The following is a 20,031-nucleotide window of genomic DNA, read 5'->3' as shown; positions in this document are numbered from 1 at the left end:
GTTGAGCATACTTGATTTTTATAATTTTAAAATGCTTAAAACCTATGTGCCTGAATCAATATTTTTAGGCATATTGTTAAGTTAAAAAAAAACAAAATGACTCATGCTAAGTAGATGAAAGATTTATGATCTCTAATATAAATTCCATCATCCTATTTAAAATTGCAACATCATTTTTATGGCTATAGGAAGGAGGGATGGCTCATTGGTTAAGAGCACTTGCTGCTCTTGCAGAGGACCTGAGTTGTATTCCCAGCACCCTCATGGTGGCGTCTAGCTGCCTGCTGCTAGAGCTCCTGGGAAGAGATGCCCTTTTCTGTGCATATGGTGCAGAGAAGCTGATGCAGGCCAGTGCACAAACTAATCATTAAACAGAAAGAATACCTGTGAAACCAAGACTAGTGGAAATGCAGTTGAAACACATTCCTCTATGTTGAATTGTGCTTGCTCCATCCATCCATCCATCCATCCATCCATTCTTCCATCCATCCATCCATCCATCAGTCCATCCATATGTCTGTCTGTCTAGAATAGGTTGGCCTTGAATCCCCAGATATCCACTTGTCTTTGCCTTTAGGGTGTTGGAATTAAGTGTGTACCACCATGCCCAGATTTAGAATTACATTCTTAATCATATTTGCATATGAGAAAGACATCTTTCATATTTTATACAAGGGCAGATATTTACTGTTATTTGGAAATGTCCTTTTTTATTGTTGAGACAGTCACATACAGATCAGGCCATTCCCAGACTTGTGTGTAGCTGAGTTTAGCTTTGAACTTTTGATATCCTGCTCAGTAGTAGTCTTGGTTTTTTAATTGCTTATTTCTGTGGTTCAAATTCAGTAGCTCTAGTAGGTATCTGAATTACTGGAGAAGCTGTTAAAGTTATAAGAAGGGCACAGTGAAACCATTGAACTGGACCACTCTGGTAGAAAGACATTTTCTTTGGGGGAATCAAACTGGTAGGAAAAGCCTTGTCAGTCATGAGAGCAGTTGGTGGTGGGAGGAGGGGTGTGGGCTGTAACAGCCTGGGACTTAGCATGGGGGCTGTTTGTGTTAATCAGGAACGAGAGGCCCTTTGTCCCAAGTAGTTGACCATTCGAGGTGGATAATGGAAGTAATGGCTGTTCTGATTCACAGAAACCAGTTCATAAGCTTTCTGAGGAATGTTGAGTTTAGGTTTTTGTCTATTGGACAACAGGCCTCCTGTGTACCCCATCAGTCCAGCTTGAGCTGAGCCCAGGCTGTCATTTAGGATATTGTCAACAGCACTGCCCTTTTTAGGGCCCACTTTGAACCTAACAGACGTCTCCTTAGAGTATTGTTTTAGGTGGGTAGTTGTAATTTTGTATGTCCAAAAGTTTTGGCAGGGGCCTTTTGTATTTTACTTTGCTTTTAGTTCCTGATACTTGTTGAGTTCCAGACTCCAGAGTGTATTAGGATGACTTTTTATAAGGGATTCCAGACCTTAGGTGGCAGTCTATCCAGAGAGCCAGGCAAGTCAGTAAATCCATTAGCTGTTGCAAGTGTATGATGGAAGAAAGGGGGCACAGTGGAGTACTGATCCAGGAGCTGTCCCTGGACTCTGGGAGGGAAAGGAAGTGGACAAGGAAAGGGAAAGGATTCGGAAGAAAGTCTTGAGCTGAAGACTGAAAGTGTGTGAGTGGGTTGATAGACACATCCCGGGTAAGAGGTGCATGAACTGCAGCAGACAGGAAGCCACCAGGACAAGGCTGGGATCCGGTCAGAGAGCTGCCATGTTGAATCCTGGCAGGGATGGTTTTAGGTTGAGAGGAACTGCTGACATAGTACCGATCTTCTGTTTGATGTACACTTTTAAAAAATGCTTAGATTCAGTAGGCTTTAGAAAGTTGGAATTAAGGTACTTTGCACTGTATTTGTGTGCCGTTGTTTGCGTTTTTAATGTGTGATCTTACCAAGTCACCATTTTAAGAACTGAAATTGTGTCGGTAGCCCTCAGTTAGAACACCTCCCTGCTTCGTTCTTAATTCTCTGTTTTCACTGCCAATCTTCCACTGTATCTTTTTGCTGCAACTACAAGGGACATGATTGTTTTGTGAGTTTAGAAGTAAAGGAAGAGGAAGCTAGGATGGTGTGTGTGTGTGTGTGTGTGTGTGTGTGTGTGTGTGTGTGTGTGTGTATGGTGGTTACTAGCAATATTGACATGCTCATTTGCATAGAAGGTCATTCTATTGTAGTGCTGTGCTACTTGATTTTTAAAATTCTGTTAAAAATTAAAATCTTCAACCAATTGCACATTAATTTGGGCTAAAGTGAGCAAATAATTAGGGAAGAGTCCTGTGATATTTTCTTAGATGTTCACTTTTCCCCATATATTCTTCTGGTCCCATATTTTAAGTTGTCGCCTCTCATGTCGTAACAAAGCAGAGCGATACAGAATGCCCTCAGTGACCCTCTGGGCAGAGCCTATTGGCTGGTCTTCGTCATAACTGTTCAAGGCAGCCGAGCTTGGTTGCATTCTGCCTTTGTTTCTCCTTCAGGTTAGTTTAAAAGGTGTTTACATTCCCACACACGACTGGCCCCATTGCTGCAGCAAATGACAATGAACGAAAATAGACATAGTATCTATCTGTGGATTTTAAATTTTTAGTAGTGAAAGCTCTTCTTTTTGGGTTCCAGATACTGCCAATAGAAATTGATAATCTAATAGGAATTTCTCTTAGCACTTTAAGATTGTCTATTCTCAATCTGGGAGGAAGATTCTTTTATTGTTTCATAACAGTATCGTCTCCTGGTATCGTGCCTGAGCTGGCCTGCCCTGGTAATGAGACTGGTGAATACCCTGCCATCATAGAGCCTTTCTCCAGTAACTGATGGAAGCAGATCCAGAGATCCACAGCCAAACACCAGGCCAACCTCCAGGAGTTCAGTTGAAGAGAAAGAAGAGGAATTCTATGAGCAAGGGACATCAAGATCATGATGGGGAAACCTACAGAGACAACCAAACCAAACTAGTGGGAACTCATGAAATTTAGACTAACACCTGTGGCATCTTCACAGGACTGGACTAGGCCCTCTGCATAAGTGAGACAGTTGTGTAGCTTGATCTGCTTAAGGGACCCCCTGGCAGTAGGATCAGGATCCATCCCTGGTGCATGAGCTGACTGTTTGGAGCCCACTACCTATGGTGGGACACCTTGCACAGCCTTGAGGCAGGGGGAGGGGCTTGGATCTGCCTCAACTCAATGTACCAGGCTCTGCAGACTCCCCATGAAAGGCCTTAACTTCTTTTAGGAAGGAATGGGAGTGGGTTGGAGGGGTGGGAAGAGGGAGAGGGGGATCTGTGATTGGTATGTAAAATGAATAAAAAAATTTCTTAATTAAAAAAAATACCCTCATGTGATGGAGGAGTCTTTTTTTTTTTTCTTGTAGACATTGGGTCTGTATCCTCTTTATCTTAAGTGTCTCTTTAAAAAAATGCATTAGTCTTTATTTTCCTAAAGAGTTCTCTATGTAACTCTCTTCGTATCACTCCGTGTCTCTTTTCTCTGCAATATGAATCCCAGGTTTATCTTCTCCAGCTGAGCACTGCCTCTGAGCTCCAGAACCACGTGACTGGAACCACCCCAAGCTTTCAGTTCATGTTTGATACTAAAGTCAGCCATCTCCCCGCTTTACACTCGTAATATTTTCTCTTATCTCTAAACCGTACTTACCATGCCTACTTATTTCCTGATCATCCTGGATCATTCATCTTCTAAGCAATGACTAGATCCTATAAAAACAAAGGGATATGTATGAATAATGTGCATAAGGTAAGAGATTGTTTTTAAATTGCAAATGTATGGGATAGAAAGGATGAAGGAAATAAAAATCAAGTAAAAGGTGATTGTCTAAAAGAGAAAAAGATAGTGTAAAGTAAGGAAAAGACACATGAAGTTGGAGATAATGACCTAACCAAAGACAAGTGGACTTCCTCCTGTGATGCTCTGACTGCACAGTATATATGATGTGATTTCCATGTTAGTGAGAACAAAGTCTGATTTCATTCTTCTTGTGGTCCTTTGATTTTATTTATTCTTAAAATTTTACTTTATTTACTAAATTATGCTCCTAATCCTAGCTGGTCATTTTATAGTTGCTTGTTTTGGTCAGACATGATTGGACAAAGGATGGTATTGGTAACTAGCACTAACTACTACTTAGTTACTACTTAGAATACATTCTATACTCTTAGTTCACAAGAGCTAAGGCAAGAAGATAATTTGAATCTAGTAGTTTCAGAGTAGCCAGGGCCGTATAGCAAGAGTGTTTCTAAAATAATAATAATAATAATGATAATAATGATGATAATAATAATAATAAACCCATATTCTGAATCTCATATATATATATATATATATATATATATATATATATATATATATATATACATACATATTTGGACATTGTGGTTTTCTGCCAGTATTCTCGAATTTTCAGAAACTTTGGTTTGGATCTGGTGATCTCTTTATAGATAACACTTAAAACCTACTTTTCAATCTTAAAGATCTCAAAGACAGTAATGCATATAACTTAGAATGTGGAGCTATTCCAAATGTGTGTGTGTGTGTATATGGGTTGTTTATAAGAAGTCATTTGTCTTAATGTTATGTAGTCATCTGTTGGACGTTTCCTCTGAATTTTCAGAAATGGTATTTTTATTCATTATTATTTTCATAAATAGTGTTTTTTTCAAGTCAATCATACGAGTTGTCTTAAAAATAGGTTGTGGGTGTGTGTTGGAGCAATGTCTTAGTGGTTAAGAACACTGACTGCCCTTCCAGAGGACTGGAGTCCAATTCCCAGCACCCACATGGCAGTTCATGTCTGCGACTCCAGTTCCAGGAGACCTGACACCCATGGCAAAGCGCCAATGCACATAAAATAAAACTAAATTAAAAAAAATAGGCTATCAGGGCACTGGGGAGGTGGCTCAGTGGTTAAGAGCAGTTAACAAGTGTGTTGCTCTTGAAGAGGACCTACGTTTGGTTACAGCATCCACATCACAACTGTAAAGATGCATACTTGCATAGACACACACGTCTTTAAAAAGTGGATTCTCAGTTAGACTATCAAAATTTGTTTCCTGAGGACATTATTTCATATGTTAGCAATATAATATTATTTTTCAATTTTTAAGACTATTATATTAGCCTCTGTCCACATTTTTTTTTTTTTGGCTCTTTATTTCTTCATGCTTAGAACCATTGATGAGTACTGGCATTTTCTTTGTCTCCTGTCCTGTCACTCATTGAAAAGATGTTAATTGTGACTTCTATAGGTCAATTTCACAGCCCACTGATGGGTTAGAGGCTGCAGTTCCAACACTAATGCCTTGGAATAAATTTCTACAACACATCACTATTTAAAGTGCAGAACAGTGTGAGACACCAACCCAAAATTGTATTAATTTGTTCTTTTAGTTAATTCTGGGTAACATTTCAGAAATATATGCACAATAAACCTCCAAATGCCGTGACAGTTCCTAGATTATATCCAGGCAATATAAGATAGAAAATTTAACTATTTAACTTTCTACATTTGCTCATTTGTTGCGTGTTGTGTAGACTCAGAAGTACTGTGGCTTGTGTGTTTGGAGGTCTGAGGGCAGTCTTAGGGGTCCATCCTCTCCGTCCACCATGTGGGTCCCGTGGGTTGAGCTCCTCTTAGCAGGCATAGTAGCGAACACTCTACCTCCTGAGCCAACTCACTGGCCCATCACATGGAAAATTTAAATCTGTAGCTAATGTAAACAAATGGCTTCTGACAGTTCTCAAAATGGCTTTTGAGGTTTTCATAAAGTTTAAAAAAATTTCCAGAGAGATTGTATATCTAGTTTTACTTTGGCAGCTACTATTTTTTTCTTAGTGATCTTTCCATATCAACAATACACATGTGTCTTATCTCAGTAGTTTTAATGGCTTTATGTCTTGCTTTGGTAGCATTTCTTCAACTAGTTCCTCACGGATGTCATTTACACAGTGTAAGCTTTAAAAAATTTCCCTGCTCTGAAAGATTAAAAACATCTCTTTGGCTTCAATTTGCATTTTTAAATGGAAGTAGTCATGTTATTCCATAATATTTTTACTATTTTAAGTTATATTTACTTTTGTGAAATGTCTGTTTATATTCTCTGTCTCGTATTACAATTTTTTGGATTGTTTTTTTAAAGCTTGCTTTACCTAGTGTGTATGTATGTATTGTTGTATTTATCTAATTATTATTTATCAATAAAAACTTGGGAGTCAGGTATCAGGGTAAGAACCTAATGATCAGAGAAGCAGTGGATATGCGACCAGTGACCTATTTCTTCCTTCCTGCCTCTCCCTCTCTCTCCTCAGTCCTCCAAAACCTCCGTGGTTAATTTTGGTTAGCTAGTACCTAGTTCTGCCCTCTGTTTCAAAGCAAACTTTGTCAGAAGTGATCAAAATATCATACAACATTTCCCCTTTTTTTGCCTAGTAAAAAAAGGGGAGGTTTAAACTCTAGCATAGTAAAACTGTATACAATAAGAACAATTATCAGGTAAGAATTATATTCACAATGTCCAGTCCATTTGCACTTGGCAAATTCAGAGAAAATACTCCATTATCTAGCATATCTATCTTGGTGAGATTAAAGTTGGGTTATCTAGCTTAGTGTTAGAATGCTTGTGTGGCACCTGTGGGCCCTGGCTTTGAAAAGATATTGGATATTTTCAGCACCACACAAAATGTAATAAACTTCACACACTTAGTGTGAATATAATTTTTAGTATTTGTTGATTAAATATAGTAGATGCTTAGTGCGAAGACAAATAAATTGAAATTAATTACTTCATTGTGTAAACTCAGCCCGCTCTGTTTTCTTGTAATAATAATAGGTTTATTAGCAGAATGAAGTAGGGTTTTTTTTTGTTTTTGTTTTTGTGTGTTTGTTTTTCGAGACAGGGTTTCTCTGTGTAGTTTTGGTTCCTGTCCTGGATCTTGCTCTGTAACCCAGGATCTTGCTTTGTAGCCCAGGCCAGCCTGGAACTCACAGAGATCCATCCACCTGGCTCTGCCTCCCGAGTGCTGGGATTAAAGGTTTGCACCACCACTGCCTGGTGAAGTAGTCTTGTGTAACAGAGACAATGCAGTAGATATTTCCTGTACTGTATTTAGTTTACAGCATTTATTGCATTCCTTGTTACTTTTGTTAAAATGTCTGTGACGTGCTTTGGAATGATGGATGCATGATTGATTAATTTGAGTCTGATTTTACTGTGTGAAGCATAGTGATCTAAAAGACATTTAGTCATTTGTATTGGTAGTTCAGTGGTTAGTTATTAATCCAAACCCTTAAATATAATTTGTAAATAGTATTATAATTTCCTATAGTGTTTGAAGTGGCACCTAGCCATTTAGATTTAGAAAAAGGCAGGGGTAGAGGGTGAGGGGGGTAGAGGTGAGGGATGAATTAAATGTGCCTGAAAATTAGAGGATTTTACCAGGCAAATTCAATTTTTGGGGTATCCATTTTATTTTTCATATTTTAACTTTGTATATTCACAGTACCATTGATTTGTAACAGGTATTTTCAATATTCTCAAATGTAATACGTTGCATGAAACCTTACTTATGTTTTTTTTGTTGTTTGTTTTTGGGTCCGTTCCCCCCCCCCCCCCGAAACAAGATTTCTCTGTGTAGCTTTGCATCTGTCCTAGAACTCACTCTGTAGACCAGGCTGGCCTCGAACTCACAGAGATCCGCCTGCCTCTGCCTCCTGAGTGCTGGGATTAAAGGCGTGCGCCACCACCTGGCATTACTTATGCTTAAATAAACATCTGTCTGTCCTATCACAGTGAGGGAGATGTAAACCTACTTATTTTAGATCTCACTTGACTTAGCTCTTGCTCAGCAAATATGTGCAGGACTTGAAGTCAGAGAGAAAGAGAAACCGAATTGTTTATTGTGTAGAAAGATAAATAGCTTTCCTATACCCACACTATTGTGATAGAATCTATTAAAGGAGTGTGTCAGGTACTCTGTGAGGCAATGCTATGCCATTTGTCTGTCACGGCCTATTTCTTTTTAATGAGGATTTCTTACTGCCTTGAGTGGTTAGCTTTTTAAAGAATTGCAGTAGAACTACATCACTTCCCCCCTCCAGCTCCTCCTAGGTACCCTCCTTCCAACTTCTCTCATGCCCACCCCCAAATTGGAAGCCTCCTTTTCTTTGATTATTATTATTGTACCCCCCCCCCAAATATATATATAAAAATAACCTTGGAGTCCACTTTTGTTGTTTGTGTGTGTATGGTTTCAGGGCTGACCACTCTTCATTGGAAAACCAGTAAGGGGACTCATTTCTGGGACAGGCTAATTCTCCTTCTCCCAGCAGTCAGTCGTTGCCTGTTCTTTGTCTAGAGGTGGACCCCACGAATTCCCCCCTTCCAGGTTAAAATGCCTGTTGTACACCACTTTGAGATCTTGTTTGTGCAGTTTCTAGGGGAGACTGTTTGACAGAGGACTTCCTGGTGCTCTGGCTCTTACATCTTTCTGCCCCTTTCTGCAGCGTTCCTGAGCCTCAGATGTATGAGCTGTGCTGTAGTTCTGTCTGGCGGGACTCTCCATGTTCTGTTGATCTCTGCATAGTGTCCATTTGTGGTTTTCTGTGAGGGTCTCCATTTGGTATAAAGACAGGCTTCTTTGAGGGGAGGGTGCTAGGCACACTTAGCCAGGAAATGTAGTGGTTAGTTTCTTTTAAAGTTAATACAATCACAGCTACTGTTTATCAAGAATTTATCTTGTGCTATACACTCTACATAGATCATTGCATTCTTGTTTTGTATTAATGTTCTTGCAAGTAATGGTAGTTATGAGTAATAACATAATTGTCAAGAGTTTGATTTGTTTGAGTTATATACTTAATCACTCTATATGCATTCCTTACCAAAATTATTATGTGAGTAGATAACTTTAATCTTCCACAAGACTAAGAGTTAAGTAACTTTCGTTGTGTTATACTGTAGTGAATCAGGACGCACTTGTATTTTTTTGCTTTCTGTGTGTTGTTGTATTGGAACAAGTAGCCATGGAGAACACTGACCTTTTGGAGCTTATGACTGGTACCTAAGCATTGCTACTGAAGTATGTGTGTGTGTGTGTGTTTGGGTGTGTGCACACATGAAAATTTAGAGGAACCTAGAGCCATAGTTGGGTTACTGTGCTTATTAAACCCCTTTCATAATATGAGTGCCACCTGCTGGAGGGTTATAATGTACCTAATATGCTTTTGAAATACTAGCTTCAAAAAGGCCTGTCAAAGGTATGAAAGTGTCAAGTTTCAAATGCTAATTATTAATGATGGTTTTTAGGATCACTCACCAGTGAAATTGGGCAGTTCTCCTAATTTACTATAAAATTCATTGCTTCATTTATTATGTTGTTTTAAGAACTGATTTACTTAGTACTTTCTAAAATAGAGTCATTGGCAATGTTTTTTACCCAAAAGAAAGTTTGATTCAACCCTGTGAGTCATATTATTATTTTAAAGAAATCAAACAAGAATAGAAAATTGGATTTATTTTGGGAAAAGTAAGTTATTGGAGTATAAGGATTTTAGAATCCCGTTAAAAAACAGTCTGGAACCCAAGGGAGCGTTACAGACAACACAGAAAGCATTGTGGGTAAAAATAGAAATGGGGAGCGTTATAGACCACATGAAAGAGTGTGGGTGAAAATAGAAATGCATGCTGGAATCTTTAGCTTGGTAAAGAATCCCAAGGTTAGTAGATCTCTTATATAGTGCTTTAGAGAAAATGTTTAGAGCTCTTAGACTTTTTTTATGTGTTTAGGACAATGAAAAGCGGATCCTTTTAATAATTACTCACGTGTCTGGAATAAAATCTGTGTCCATTGAACATTCTTCACAAGGGTGCGTTGCTATTGGGTTAGCACACTGAGTATCTAGCACGGAGGTTAGCATTCAGTGTGTGTCATGGGAAAGTCATCATCTACTTAACTGCTGTTTAAATGGATCTAATGCATATTTGTAGTTGCATGAGTTCACATGGAACAAATATTTGTTGAACAAAAAGAAATGTGATTGTCATCTCACACCATTAAACAAGTACCAATAATACTTTGCTAGATATTTTATAAACAAATCATTTTTATAGATGTTTGCATCACAACATTATAGCAATAAGTCTCATGGAAGAAAGCCTTGTAATGGGGCTGGAGATACAGCTCAGTGGTTAAGAGCATAGACTGCTAGTCCAGAGGACACTAGTCGGATTCCTAGCACCCACATCAGGTGGCTCACAGCCGCCTGTAACACCAGCTTCAGGGAATCTGATGACTCTTGTCTCCTTAGACATGTGCACATACTCCCCACACACACACATAATTTTAAAAAATCTTTAAAAACCCTTCAGTGTATATATCTGAAGCTATAATGTGTGGCTATACCATACTTGTCAATTTTGTTATCATTGAGCACTGAGGTTGTTTTTGCTGTTCTGTTTGCTGGGGTCTGTAAGTAAGGGTAGGTAGGTGTAACTTGGTGTTGCTTGTTGCAAAGTCAGAGTGGCAATACGCTTTCTGTGTGATGTTGATCTAGGACCTAGGGTTTCGTTTGTAAACTGACCTTAAAAATAGCTGGAGAGCTGATGGGGTGACTGAGTTGATAACTGCCAACCTCTCAAGTGTGAGACTCTGAGTTTGCAGCCCTGGTGCCCACTGAAAAGCCTGGGTGCCGGGCATGTGCTGGAGGCAGAGACATGCAGCTCTTTGGGGCTTGCTGGCTGGTCAGCTGAGGTGATATGCTTTCAGTGAGAGACGCTTGCCTAGAAGTCAAAGCAGAGACAACTGAGGAAGACACCGTATATGGTGACTTCTTGTGTCCACAAGCACATCCATGTTACTTTTCTAGTGGAGCACATATTAACTAAAAAAAAAAATCACTCAAACAGACTTCCTGATAGAAGATAGTTTGTCAGAAGAAAACAACGTTTTACAAGGCTATTGACTGTTCTCATGAAGAAGAACCAGGTAGGCTCCATAGATGTAAGTCATTGGGCAGATGTCATTGAGTGCTTAATCGTGTCATAGCTGCCATTTCGAGCACTAGGGACATAAACCAATGAAAGCTTTGCTCTCGATAGAAAATGGCAAGCCATAAATAACTTAAAAAAATTGCAATGCAAGGTCAGGCAAGACTGTCTTAGGAAGTGATGTTTGAGACTAAAGTAAGCCCCCCCAGTAATTGCCTTTGCTATTTTCTGAAAAGAGCAGATGGAGTTGAAGGCAGGGAAACCAGAGATCACCACCTCAGTGTTAGTCATCAGACACTCAAGTAGAGAGACTGCTTAGGGGAAGAGAGGTGGGCAAGGGGCAAACTTCGTAAGTAATTTGCATAAGCGTTATTTAAATTCCTTAAAGTAGATGAGACCACCAAAACAAACCCCTGCAAACTCCTCAGTGTGCCTGGTTTTGTGTCATTCCCCAGGGACACAGAGGAAATTAAAATTGGCCTTTGAGAAGTTCATGGTTAATAGGGAGGCAGGTACAAACAGTTAACAGAATAAACTACACCAATACACAGGCCTAGTGCAGATGATTCAGCCGGCTGAGTTTGAAAGTCATTGTACCCTTCACTGGGCTCCATCCCTGACTCAGGAGCCCATCCATGCGCATGTGCAGAAACCTGTCCCAGTGTGGTACCTTTCTTACACAGTGACCAACTTTCCATTAACTTCAGAACCGGTGGGGATGGGGAGGACGTTATTTGGCTAGGAACATAGGACTAATTCATCCTCTAAAGCAAAAGGCAGTGCTCCTTGAGCCGGTATCATTGAAGGTAGACACTGTTAGCTGAACACCTGCTCTTCTTACCTCCCACCTGAGGGAGAAGGAGTGTTAGCCTTCCTTGGTCTTCAAATAAGGGTGTATCATAGAATTGAACTTTACATTAACAGACATGGAAACTGCTTACTAGTTAAGTGGTTGGTTGGTTTTTCAGTTTTCATTTTTTAGCTTTTTTATGTGTATGAGTGTTTTGCCTGCATGTATGTCTGAGTACCACATGCATGTAGTACCTGCAAGGGCCAGAAGAAAGCATCAGATCCCCCTGGAACTGGAATTTCAGAGCTGCTATGTGGGTGCTGGGAATTGAACTCTGGTCTTTTAGAAGAGTAGCCAGTGCTCTTAACTGCTGAGCCATCTCTCCATTAGTGACACCAGCACTTGGGAGGTTGAAGCAGGAGGATCACAAGTTCAAACATAGCCTGGGCTAACATAATTAGGTTGTGTGTGTGTGTGTGTGTGTGTGTGTGTGTGTGTGTGTGTGTGTGTACACACTCATGGTCTCATACTTGCTAGGGAAGCATCTTACCACTGACCTGTGCTTTTAGTTTTGAGATGGGGGTCTCACTAAATTGCCCAGGCCTTGAATTCACTTTGTAGCCTAAGCGGGCCTTGAACTTTAAATCCTCCTGCATCAACCTCCTGAGTAGGCCTATGATTACAGGACTATGTCAGCATGCCTAGTGAGCTCCTGTCCTAAAAAACAGAACATGAAGTGTGCTTCTCTGTGCTTATTAATTCCGAACCCTGGTTGGGTGGCGGGAGGCAGGCATTTTTACAAGGCTTTTACCTTGAGTTCATGTCATTGTTAGGATGTCTGTTACCAAGCTGTTGCCTGTGATGTGCAGGTGCTGAGTTGTCATTTGATGAGTTGGTCTGTCCCCTTTCTTGTGAGGGTGGAGTGTGAAGCTTGTACACTGTGAAGGCTGTTCTTTCTTACGTACAGAACCTCTGCTGTGTGAGTCAACTTGCTGTCGATGTGGCTGATCCATGAGATGATCACATTCCTATGGCAAAGGTTGTTGTGGTTATTGTTTCAGAGATTCAGGCCATGGCTTCTTGGCCTAGGGCTTGTGATGGCATGGTACCTCATCGCCAGAGCGTGTGGCAGCAGAGATCTGTTAATACTCAGGGTGTAAGCTGAGTAGAGAGGGTCCAGAGGTCCAGTACCTTCTTCAAGGGCAGAGCTCTAATAGTCCTACTTCCTCCCACTGGGCTGTAGGTCCTAAAGATTCTACTACTTCCCGATATCAACATGGGCTGGGAACTAAGCCTTTAGCGTGGAGGACTTTAAGAGACGTTTGGGATCCAGACTCCAGGCACTTATCACCTCCAGTCTTTATCGGTGCACACAAGACTTGCCAGGCCTGATATGTCCCATAGAGGCTAGAGTGCATAAATGTAGCGATTTTAAGTTTTCTTTCCTCTTTTTGTGGAACATATATTGAACTCTGATACTGTGCTAGGGTGGATATAAATTGACCATGTGATTTCTGTTTCTGAAGAAGATAGTCTTTTAATAAAGAAAATACACATGGACTAAATATAGTTCCTTTTTTGGGAGGGGAGGTGTGTGTGTGTGTGTGGTGTGTGTGTGTGTGTGTGTGTACACATACATGTGTACATGCATGTGTGTGTATGTTAAAGCCAGAGAGCAGCCTCAGGTGTCATTACTCAGTCCTTTCTTTTGTTGTTATTTTGAGATGAGGTCTCTCAGTGATCTAGAACTCGATAAGTAGGCCAGGCTGGCTGGCCAGTGAGGAACCCATCCCCCAGGTTGCCCCCCACCCCACCATCCATCTGTCTCTACACTGTTACCATGGCTAACTTTTTTAAAAAATGTGGATTCTAGGAATTGAATCTCAGGTCCTTGTACTTGGAGTACAAGCACTTTATTCACAAGAACTACCTTCCCAAACCCAGTGAATTCTGTAATGACACAATATTCATTTTATTTATCATTTTACACTGCATCATTTAAAATGGTCCTAGCCAGGCGGTGGTGGTGCACACCTTCAATCCCAGCACTTGGGAGGCAGAGGCAGGTGGATCTCTGTGAGTTCCAGGCCAGCCTGATCTACAGAGTGAGATCCTGGACAGGCACCGAAACTACACAGAGAAACCCTGTCTCGAAAAACACAAACAAACAAACAAACAAACAAACGGTCCCATTTAACACACTTGCGCACACATGCACGTTGTAGAGGAGGCTCAGAAAGGTGCTGACAGTTTCTCCAGGAATGGCATTGGAGAGCTATTTCCCCTTCATGCTGCTCCTCTGGCTCTTCTAAAATGTGAAGAGTTCATTTGAAAGCTAGACATGTGGTGCATAGGGATTGTGAGCTCAAGGGTGGCCTGGGCCTTGTAAGACCTTGTTTCAAATAGAAAAAAATCCTGTTCAAGTATGAGCAGAATTCCCTTCTGAGCCCCTCTTTGCTAATGAGTAGTGATCTCTCTCTTTCTCTTGCCTTCAGCTTTTGAGAGAACTGAAGCACCCTAACGTGATCGCATTGCAGAAGGTGTTCCTTTCGCACAGCGACAGGAAGGTGTGGCTGCTCTTTGACTATGCAGAACATGACCTTTGGGTAAGTTTAAAGTCACTCTGTCCCAAAGATTATTTTATCTAGGTAGGGACACGTATGCAGTCAATATGGACTACTAATGCACAGAAAAGAAAACGCACTGTCCATTACAGCTCAAAGCAACCACAGTAAATGTTGATTTTAAAATGGCAATCTCTGTTGTACCCAGAAGTTTCCCTTGAGGAAGTTTTCCTAGAATAAGAGACTAGTTCTGTGCAGGCAGTTAATGGCAGTTTGGTGATAAGCACAGTGAAAACTGCTCCTTTTTGTGAAGTACCCAGGGCTCAAATTTGATCAAGGATATGCTTGTGACTAGTTTTTAAGTTAAAGTTGATCTCTTACCATATCTTGGTATTTAAAACTGGGTCTACCAAATAAAACTATGCATATAGTTTTTAGAATGCCTTATCAATACATAAAAGAACCAGAGCATTTTAAACATTTTGTGTCTAAAACTGCCAAAAAAATTAAAACGTGACAGTTAAATTACAGATAAATTTAGTTCAGTATGTTATTGTGTGCCTTCTACATAAATCAAAAAAATCTTCATAAGAACAACTTGGACAGGCTTATAGGGTCTTGGATGACCTTTGAAAGTCCATGCTATTACAGAGCTGTTGATAAGCACTTCCAGTGTTTTTCTTAATAAAAATTACATGGTTTTGGCAGGGTGGACGGCTCTGTCGGTAAAACATACCTGCCATCAAACATAAAGACCTGAGATTGATTTCCCCAGGCCCCACATGGTGGACTGAGAGAACCCATTCCTGTGAGTTACCTTCTGACCTACACACACACACACACACACACACACACACACACACACACACACACACTGCATAAATAAAATGTTTAAATGTTATTTTGTTCATCATGGTAATGCACACCTGTAATCCAAGCCCTTAAGAGGTGGAAGCAGGAGAATCAGGAGTTGACGGTCATCCTTGAGTACATGAGTTTGACGTTATCCAAGGCTACCGGAGGACCTAGCTCAAAACAAAAGCATTTTCCCCATTTATCATAACCCCTTTATTTCTACAAAGTTCACGTTAAGTGTGGGGCTGATGCTGTGGCTCAGCACTTAGGAACGAACACTGGCTGTTTTCATGGGACCTGGCTGGGATTTGAGTACAGACGTGGGGTGGGAGTTAGAGGAGGCTGTAGCATTTTCCTCCCTTGCACTACAGTGCTTTTATAATCCACATTTAACATGTGAGGTGAAGATGATGGTCTGCTTATTGACACCTCAGTTGTTTGGCAAACGGCTGTCCTAGGCTGGAGACCTAACAATGACTACTTCACGTTGTTAAAATTCTCCAATTTCTTCTCTCCCTTTTCTCTGTTCTTTCTAGTATTCTCTCCTATATAATATTAAGTTCTAGGAACACATCACATTGTTTTGTGGCTCAAGGAGGTAGTACTTTCCAAGTAATTCAGATGTATCCAGTGTCAGTGATGTTATCAACTATACTAAGTACTAACTAGTTATGTGACAGCCAGGGCTTACAGTTGCCATTCTTTCTCCCATCCACATAGAATATTACCAACACTGTTCTTAGACTGGCATTTAAGTATCAATTCTTTTTACCTTTTGAGGCTATTTAGTGAAAATTTCAGTGTTTTCATGAGATTTGATCATTATAGACCCACATTAACATGGTCATATTCATCCCCAAATACATTTTTTGGACAACCTTATTATTCAGAAATTTTTATATCATTAATTTAAAAGTTAATTGTAAAGTACAGAGCAATTCTTTCAATTTTGATTGTTATTCCCCCTTTGGCAGAGATATGAGCAGACTATATTATTACAGTATGTTTTATTTTCTAATTTTTAGCATATTATTAAGTTTCACCGTGCATCAAAAGCAAATAAAAAGCCCATGCAGTTACCAAGATCTATGGTTAAATCACTGCTTTACCAGATTCTCGATGGTATCCATTACCTCCATGCAAACTGGGTGCTTCACAGAGACCTGGTAAGTGTTTTTAATTCATCAGTACGTCGTTTCCTTCTCCTTTAACAAAATTGTGCTTCTTGGTACCATTATAATAGAACGTTAGCTAAGAAAAATTTATAAATACATACCGGAGGAGAGATAAAAACTCACCTATAACCGATAATCAAAAGACTAGAAGCTGATGTGGTGGTGGCTGCTGTCTGTAATGTCAGCACTTGGGAAGTTGAGGTAGGAGGATTGCCATGAGTTCAAGGACAGCCTAGGCCAAGAGTAAAACGGTCTTCCCCCCACCCCTCAGCCCTCCCTCCCCTCTTCTCTCTCCCTCTCCCCACCCCCACACCGGCTCTCTCCTTCTCTCCATTTACCCTTTGCTGAGTGCAGTAGTGCACACCTATGATCCCAATACTCAGATGGAAGAGCGTGAGTTTGCAGCCAGCCTGGGCTACATAGCAAGAGTCTGTCTCAAATAATCAAGAACCAGCCAAACAAGATTATCTTGAAACATCTGGTGTCTGTTATTATGCAGTGCATAATATCAATGCATAGCCATGAAATGTCAGTGTGATTTTTAACAAATGATTAGTAATATATAATTTTAATGTTCAGTTAATAGGTAAAGGTAGTGCATTTCCCTTCAATTTGTCTTTATATAAAAACTCTAATAATGAAAGTTGACTTCTCATTTTTTGTTCCCTTAAGACCTAAGCTGAAATAATGACGTTATGTCTGGTGAAATAATGTTATTACCAACATTACTTAATAGTAAATAAATGGATAAATGCATTTAATAACTAGAACATACTTATTAGGCAAATTAGCCACAATGCAAATGTTTGGTCATATATTTTATTCAGTATATATAACAAACATTTATTAACAACCAAATTATATGTGAAGTACTTCTCTTCCTTTTCAGCTTAGATTATTATTATTATTATTATTTTGGTTTTTTTTGTTGTTGTTGTTTTTTTGAGACAGGGTTTCTCTGTGTAGCTTTGTGCCTTTCCTGGAACTCTCTTTGTAGACCAGGCTGGCCTCGAACTCACAGAGATCTGCCTGCCTCTGCCTCCCGAGTGCTGGGATTAAAGGCGTGTGCCACCACCGCCCAGCATGATAATTTTTTTTATTAAGACTATAAGGCATAGGACAGCTGTAATCCTCATGAATTTGTCATTGGAGGTGCTGTTCTCCCCCACGATTTCATAATAGTTATTTGTTTAGGTTTTTTTCAGATTTTTAGATCCAGAAATGATAGGGGTTAGTCAAGGTAGATTCCAGGTTTATTAACTGAGGAGAATTATCTGCTACAGAAGAGAAGAAATGCATAAAGAGATGTAGTTAGTACCTTTGGCACATTTTCAGTCAGACCTGGAGTCTGCCTTGACTAACTCTTATTGTGACATTGTGACCACAAGTCATCCATTCATTCATTTAGCATTTTTAAAGAATCTAAGGATCTTTAAGTCTTGTAGATTTCCAGTTTTGTATTTACCATTGAGTCACCAGGTTTTAAAATGGTTCATCGGTACTTGAGAATGCTTTGGAATGGTTCGTAGATAGCATTTAGATTTTGTACTTTTAAGGTTCCAGTCATGTTTGAATCATTAGTGAGAATCTTTTATTCAGGATTGAATATTTTTCTCTTGTTTTACAAAGTTCCTTGTTCTAAGTAGAAGATGTTATCGTGGTTTATTTGTGATACTGTGATCTGAATGCCTACTGGTACTATTCAGTATGACTATGACTCAGTTTTTCCTGTTAAGTTTGCTATCCTTTGGTATCTTCTCCCCTGGTTATGGCAGCAGCCTCTTCCTGGCAGAGAAACATCTCTTCTCTTTACACAGACCTTCTTTGTAGTTCACATCCAGAGCGCGACAGGGTGTATCTGTAATACCTTTTCTACTCGTCCCTTTTTATCCCCTGGGCCTCCTTCCTTGCTCAGGCCCTAATGAGTTATGTTTCCCTTTTGCCATGCTGCTAACTGGCCTCTGCGTTTGTCTCCTTTAACAGTCTTTTCCCTCCCAGTCCATTTATTAGCCTCTCAGGAACTGTGGAATGTAATCTTATAGAAAAAGTAAGTTTAAGTTTCCTATTTGGTTTTCAGGATCTTATGGATATAGTTCTGATGACTTCAGATGTTTTCTCTACATACACCCCCTTCCTTTCTGCATGCCTTTTACTAATGGTTGTTCCTGTATCATCCTGAGGTTTCTTGTCTTAACGGCTCGCATTTCCTTGTCTTATTATTCTTTGTCTCTACATACTTAAATGTACTTGTCTTTCAAGGCTCAGCACAGATGCCAAAGCTCGGGGCTGGAGAAGGCTCAGCAGTTAAACACTGGCTGCTCTTGCCAAGGGCCTAGCTTTGATTCCAGCACCCATATGGCAGCTCACAGCTGACTATAACTCCAGTTCCCAGGGATCTTATGCTGTCTTCTGGCCTCTATAAGCACCAGGCATGCACCTGGAGCACAGACTTACATGCACAAAGACACCAATAGACCATGATAAATATAAACATTTAAAGCATACCTTCATAATCCATCTCAACTTTGAAATGAAATAATCTTTCATTGTTTTTCATTCCTGTTATATTTCATTTTTATTCTCTTATGGTATTTGTTAGTCTCTTATAGATGTCTTAGATCAGCAGTTCTCAATCTGTGAATCAACAACTCTTTCATAGGGAATGCTTAAGACCACAGGAAAACGCAGATATCTAGGATTCATAACAGTAGCAAAATTACAATTATAAAGTAGCAATGAAAATAATTTTATGATTGAGGGTCACCACCACACGAGGAACTATATTAAAGGGTCCCAGCATTAGGAAGGTTGAGAAGGTCTTAGATCTTCTCCCCGATTATAACTTTCTGAGAGGGCAGGGTTTATGATCCTTGTTGTATACAGTAAATGTAGAAATTCTATAATGCTGATTATTGCATTTTTGTAACCAAGTATTTGAAACACCGTTCTCAATGAATTATTTTTGTGTCAGTGTAAAATAAGGAGAAACGGGAAAGATGCAGCTGTGACTGCATCAGAGACCCTCTGAAGAAGGCTGTAGGCTACCATAAGCCACATGACATGAGACCACCAATCGCAAGTTAGGGAGGATGAGACTGGAGGTTTTTCACAGGTGCAGGCGCGATGCTGTTTAGTCAAGCTAAGAGGAGTTACTATTTGAGTTCGGTGGGGAATAAATAAGGTGATATTTCAGGGAGCAGTTGAACCTTGATAAGGAATTTAGAGATTTGGTTAGCAAAAGTAATCAGTAGAAATGTTGGTTATAAAAATTCTAAGATGAAAGCCGGGCGGTGGTGGCGCATGCCTTTGATCCCAGCACTCTGGAGGCAGAGGCAGGCGGATCTCTGTGAGTTCGAGGCCAGCCTGGTCTACAGAGTGAGATCCAGGAAAGGCTCAAAGCTACACAGACAAACCCTGTCTTGAAAAACAAACAAACAAACGAACAAACGAAATTCTAAGATGGGAAGGCCCTTGTATTATCTCAGAAAGGACAAAGGTTATGCTTGGCTCAAATAGGAATAATTGGGTGTAGTATAAAGTAGGATAAAAAAGATTTGGATTGCAGCTTGACTGAGGCAGGCCCTAAATATCAGGTTCTAGTGT

At 40.0% G+C, this 20,031-nt stretch overlaps 1 protein-coding gene across 2 annotated transcripts in view; it reads left to right on the top strand.

Moving 5' to 3' along the window:
* Cdk19 (cyclin dependent kinase 19) overlaps window positions 1-20,031 on the top strand; it is a 128,112-nt gene that overhangs the window by 62,488 nt on the left and 45,593 nt on the right. Inside the window, exons 3-4 of one of the 2 annotated variants that reach the window (XM_037200413.1) lie at window positions 14,330-14,440; window positions 16,279-16,419. In XM_037200413.1, the coding sequence (XP_037056308.1) occupies window positions 14,330-14,440; window positions 16,279-16,419 (252 nt within the window). Of the gene's footprint in view, window positions 1-14,329; window positions 14,441-16,278; window positions 16,420-20,031 lie in introns of those variants that run through there. The other variant, XM_028890230.2, reaches the window with a different exon arrangement.

This window comes from Peromyscus leucopus, chromosome 8a (genome assembly GCF_004664715.2).
Source record: "Peromyscus leucopus breed LL Stock chromosome 8a, UCI_PerLeu_2.1, whole genome shotgun sequence".
In the NCBI taxonomy this organism is placed as follows: Eukaryota; Metazoa; Chordata; class Mammalia; order Rodentia; family Cricetidae; genus Peromyscus; species Peromyscus leucopus.
This window is presented reverse-complemented; position numbering and strand designations above follow the sequence as displayed.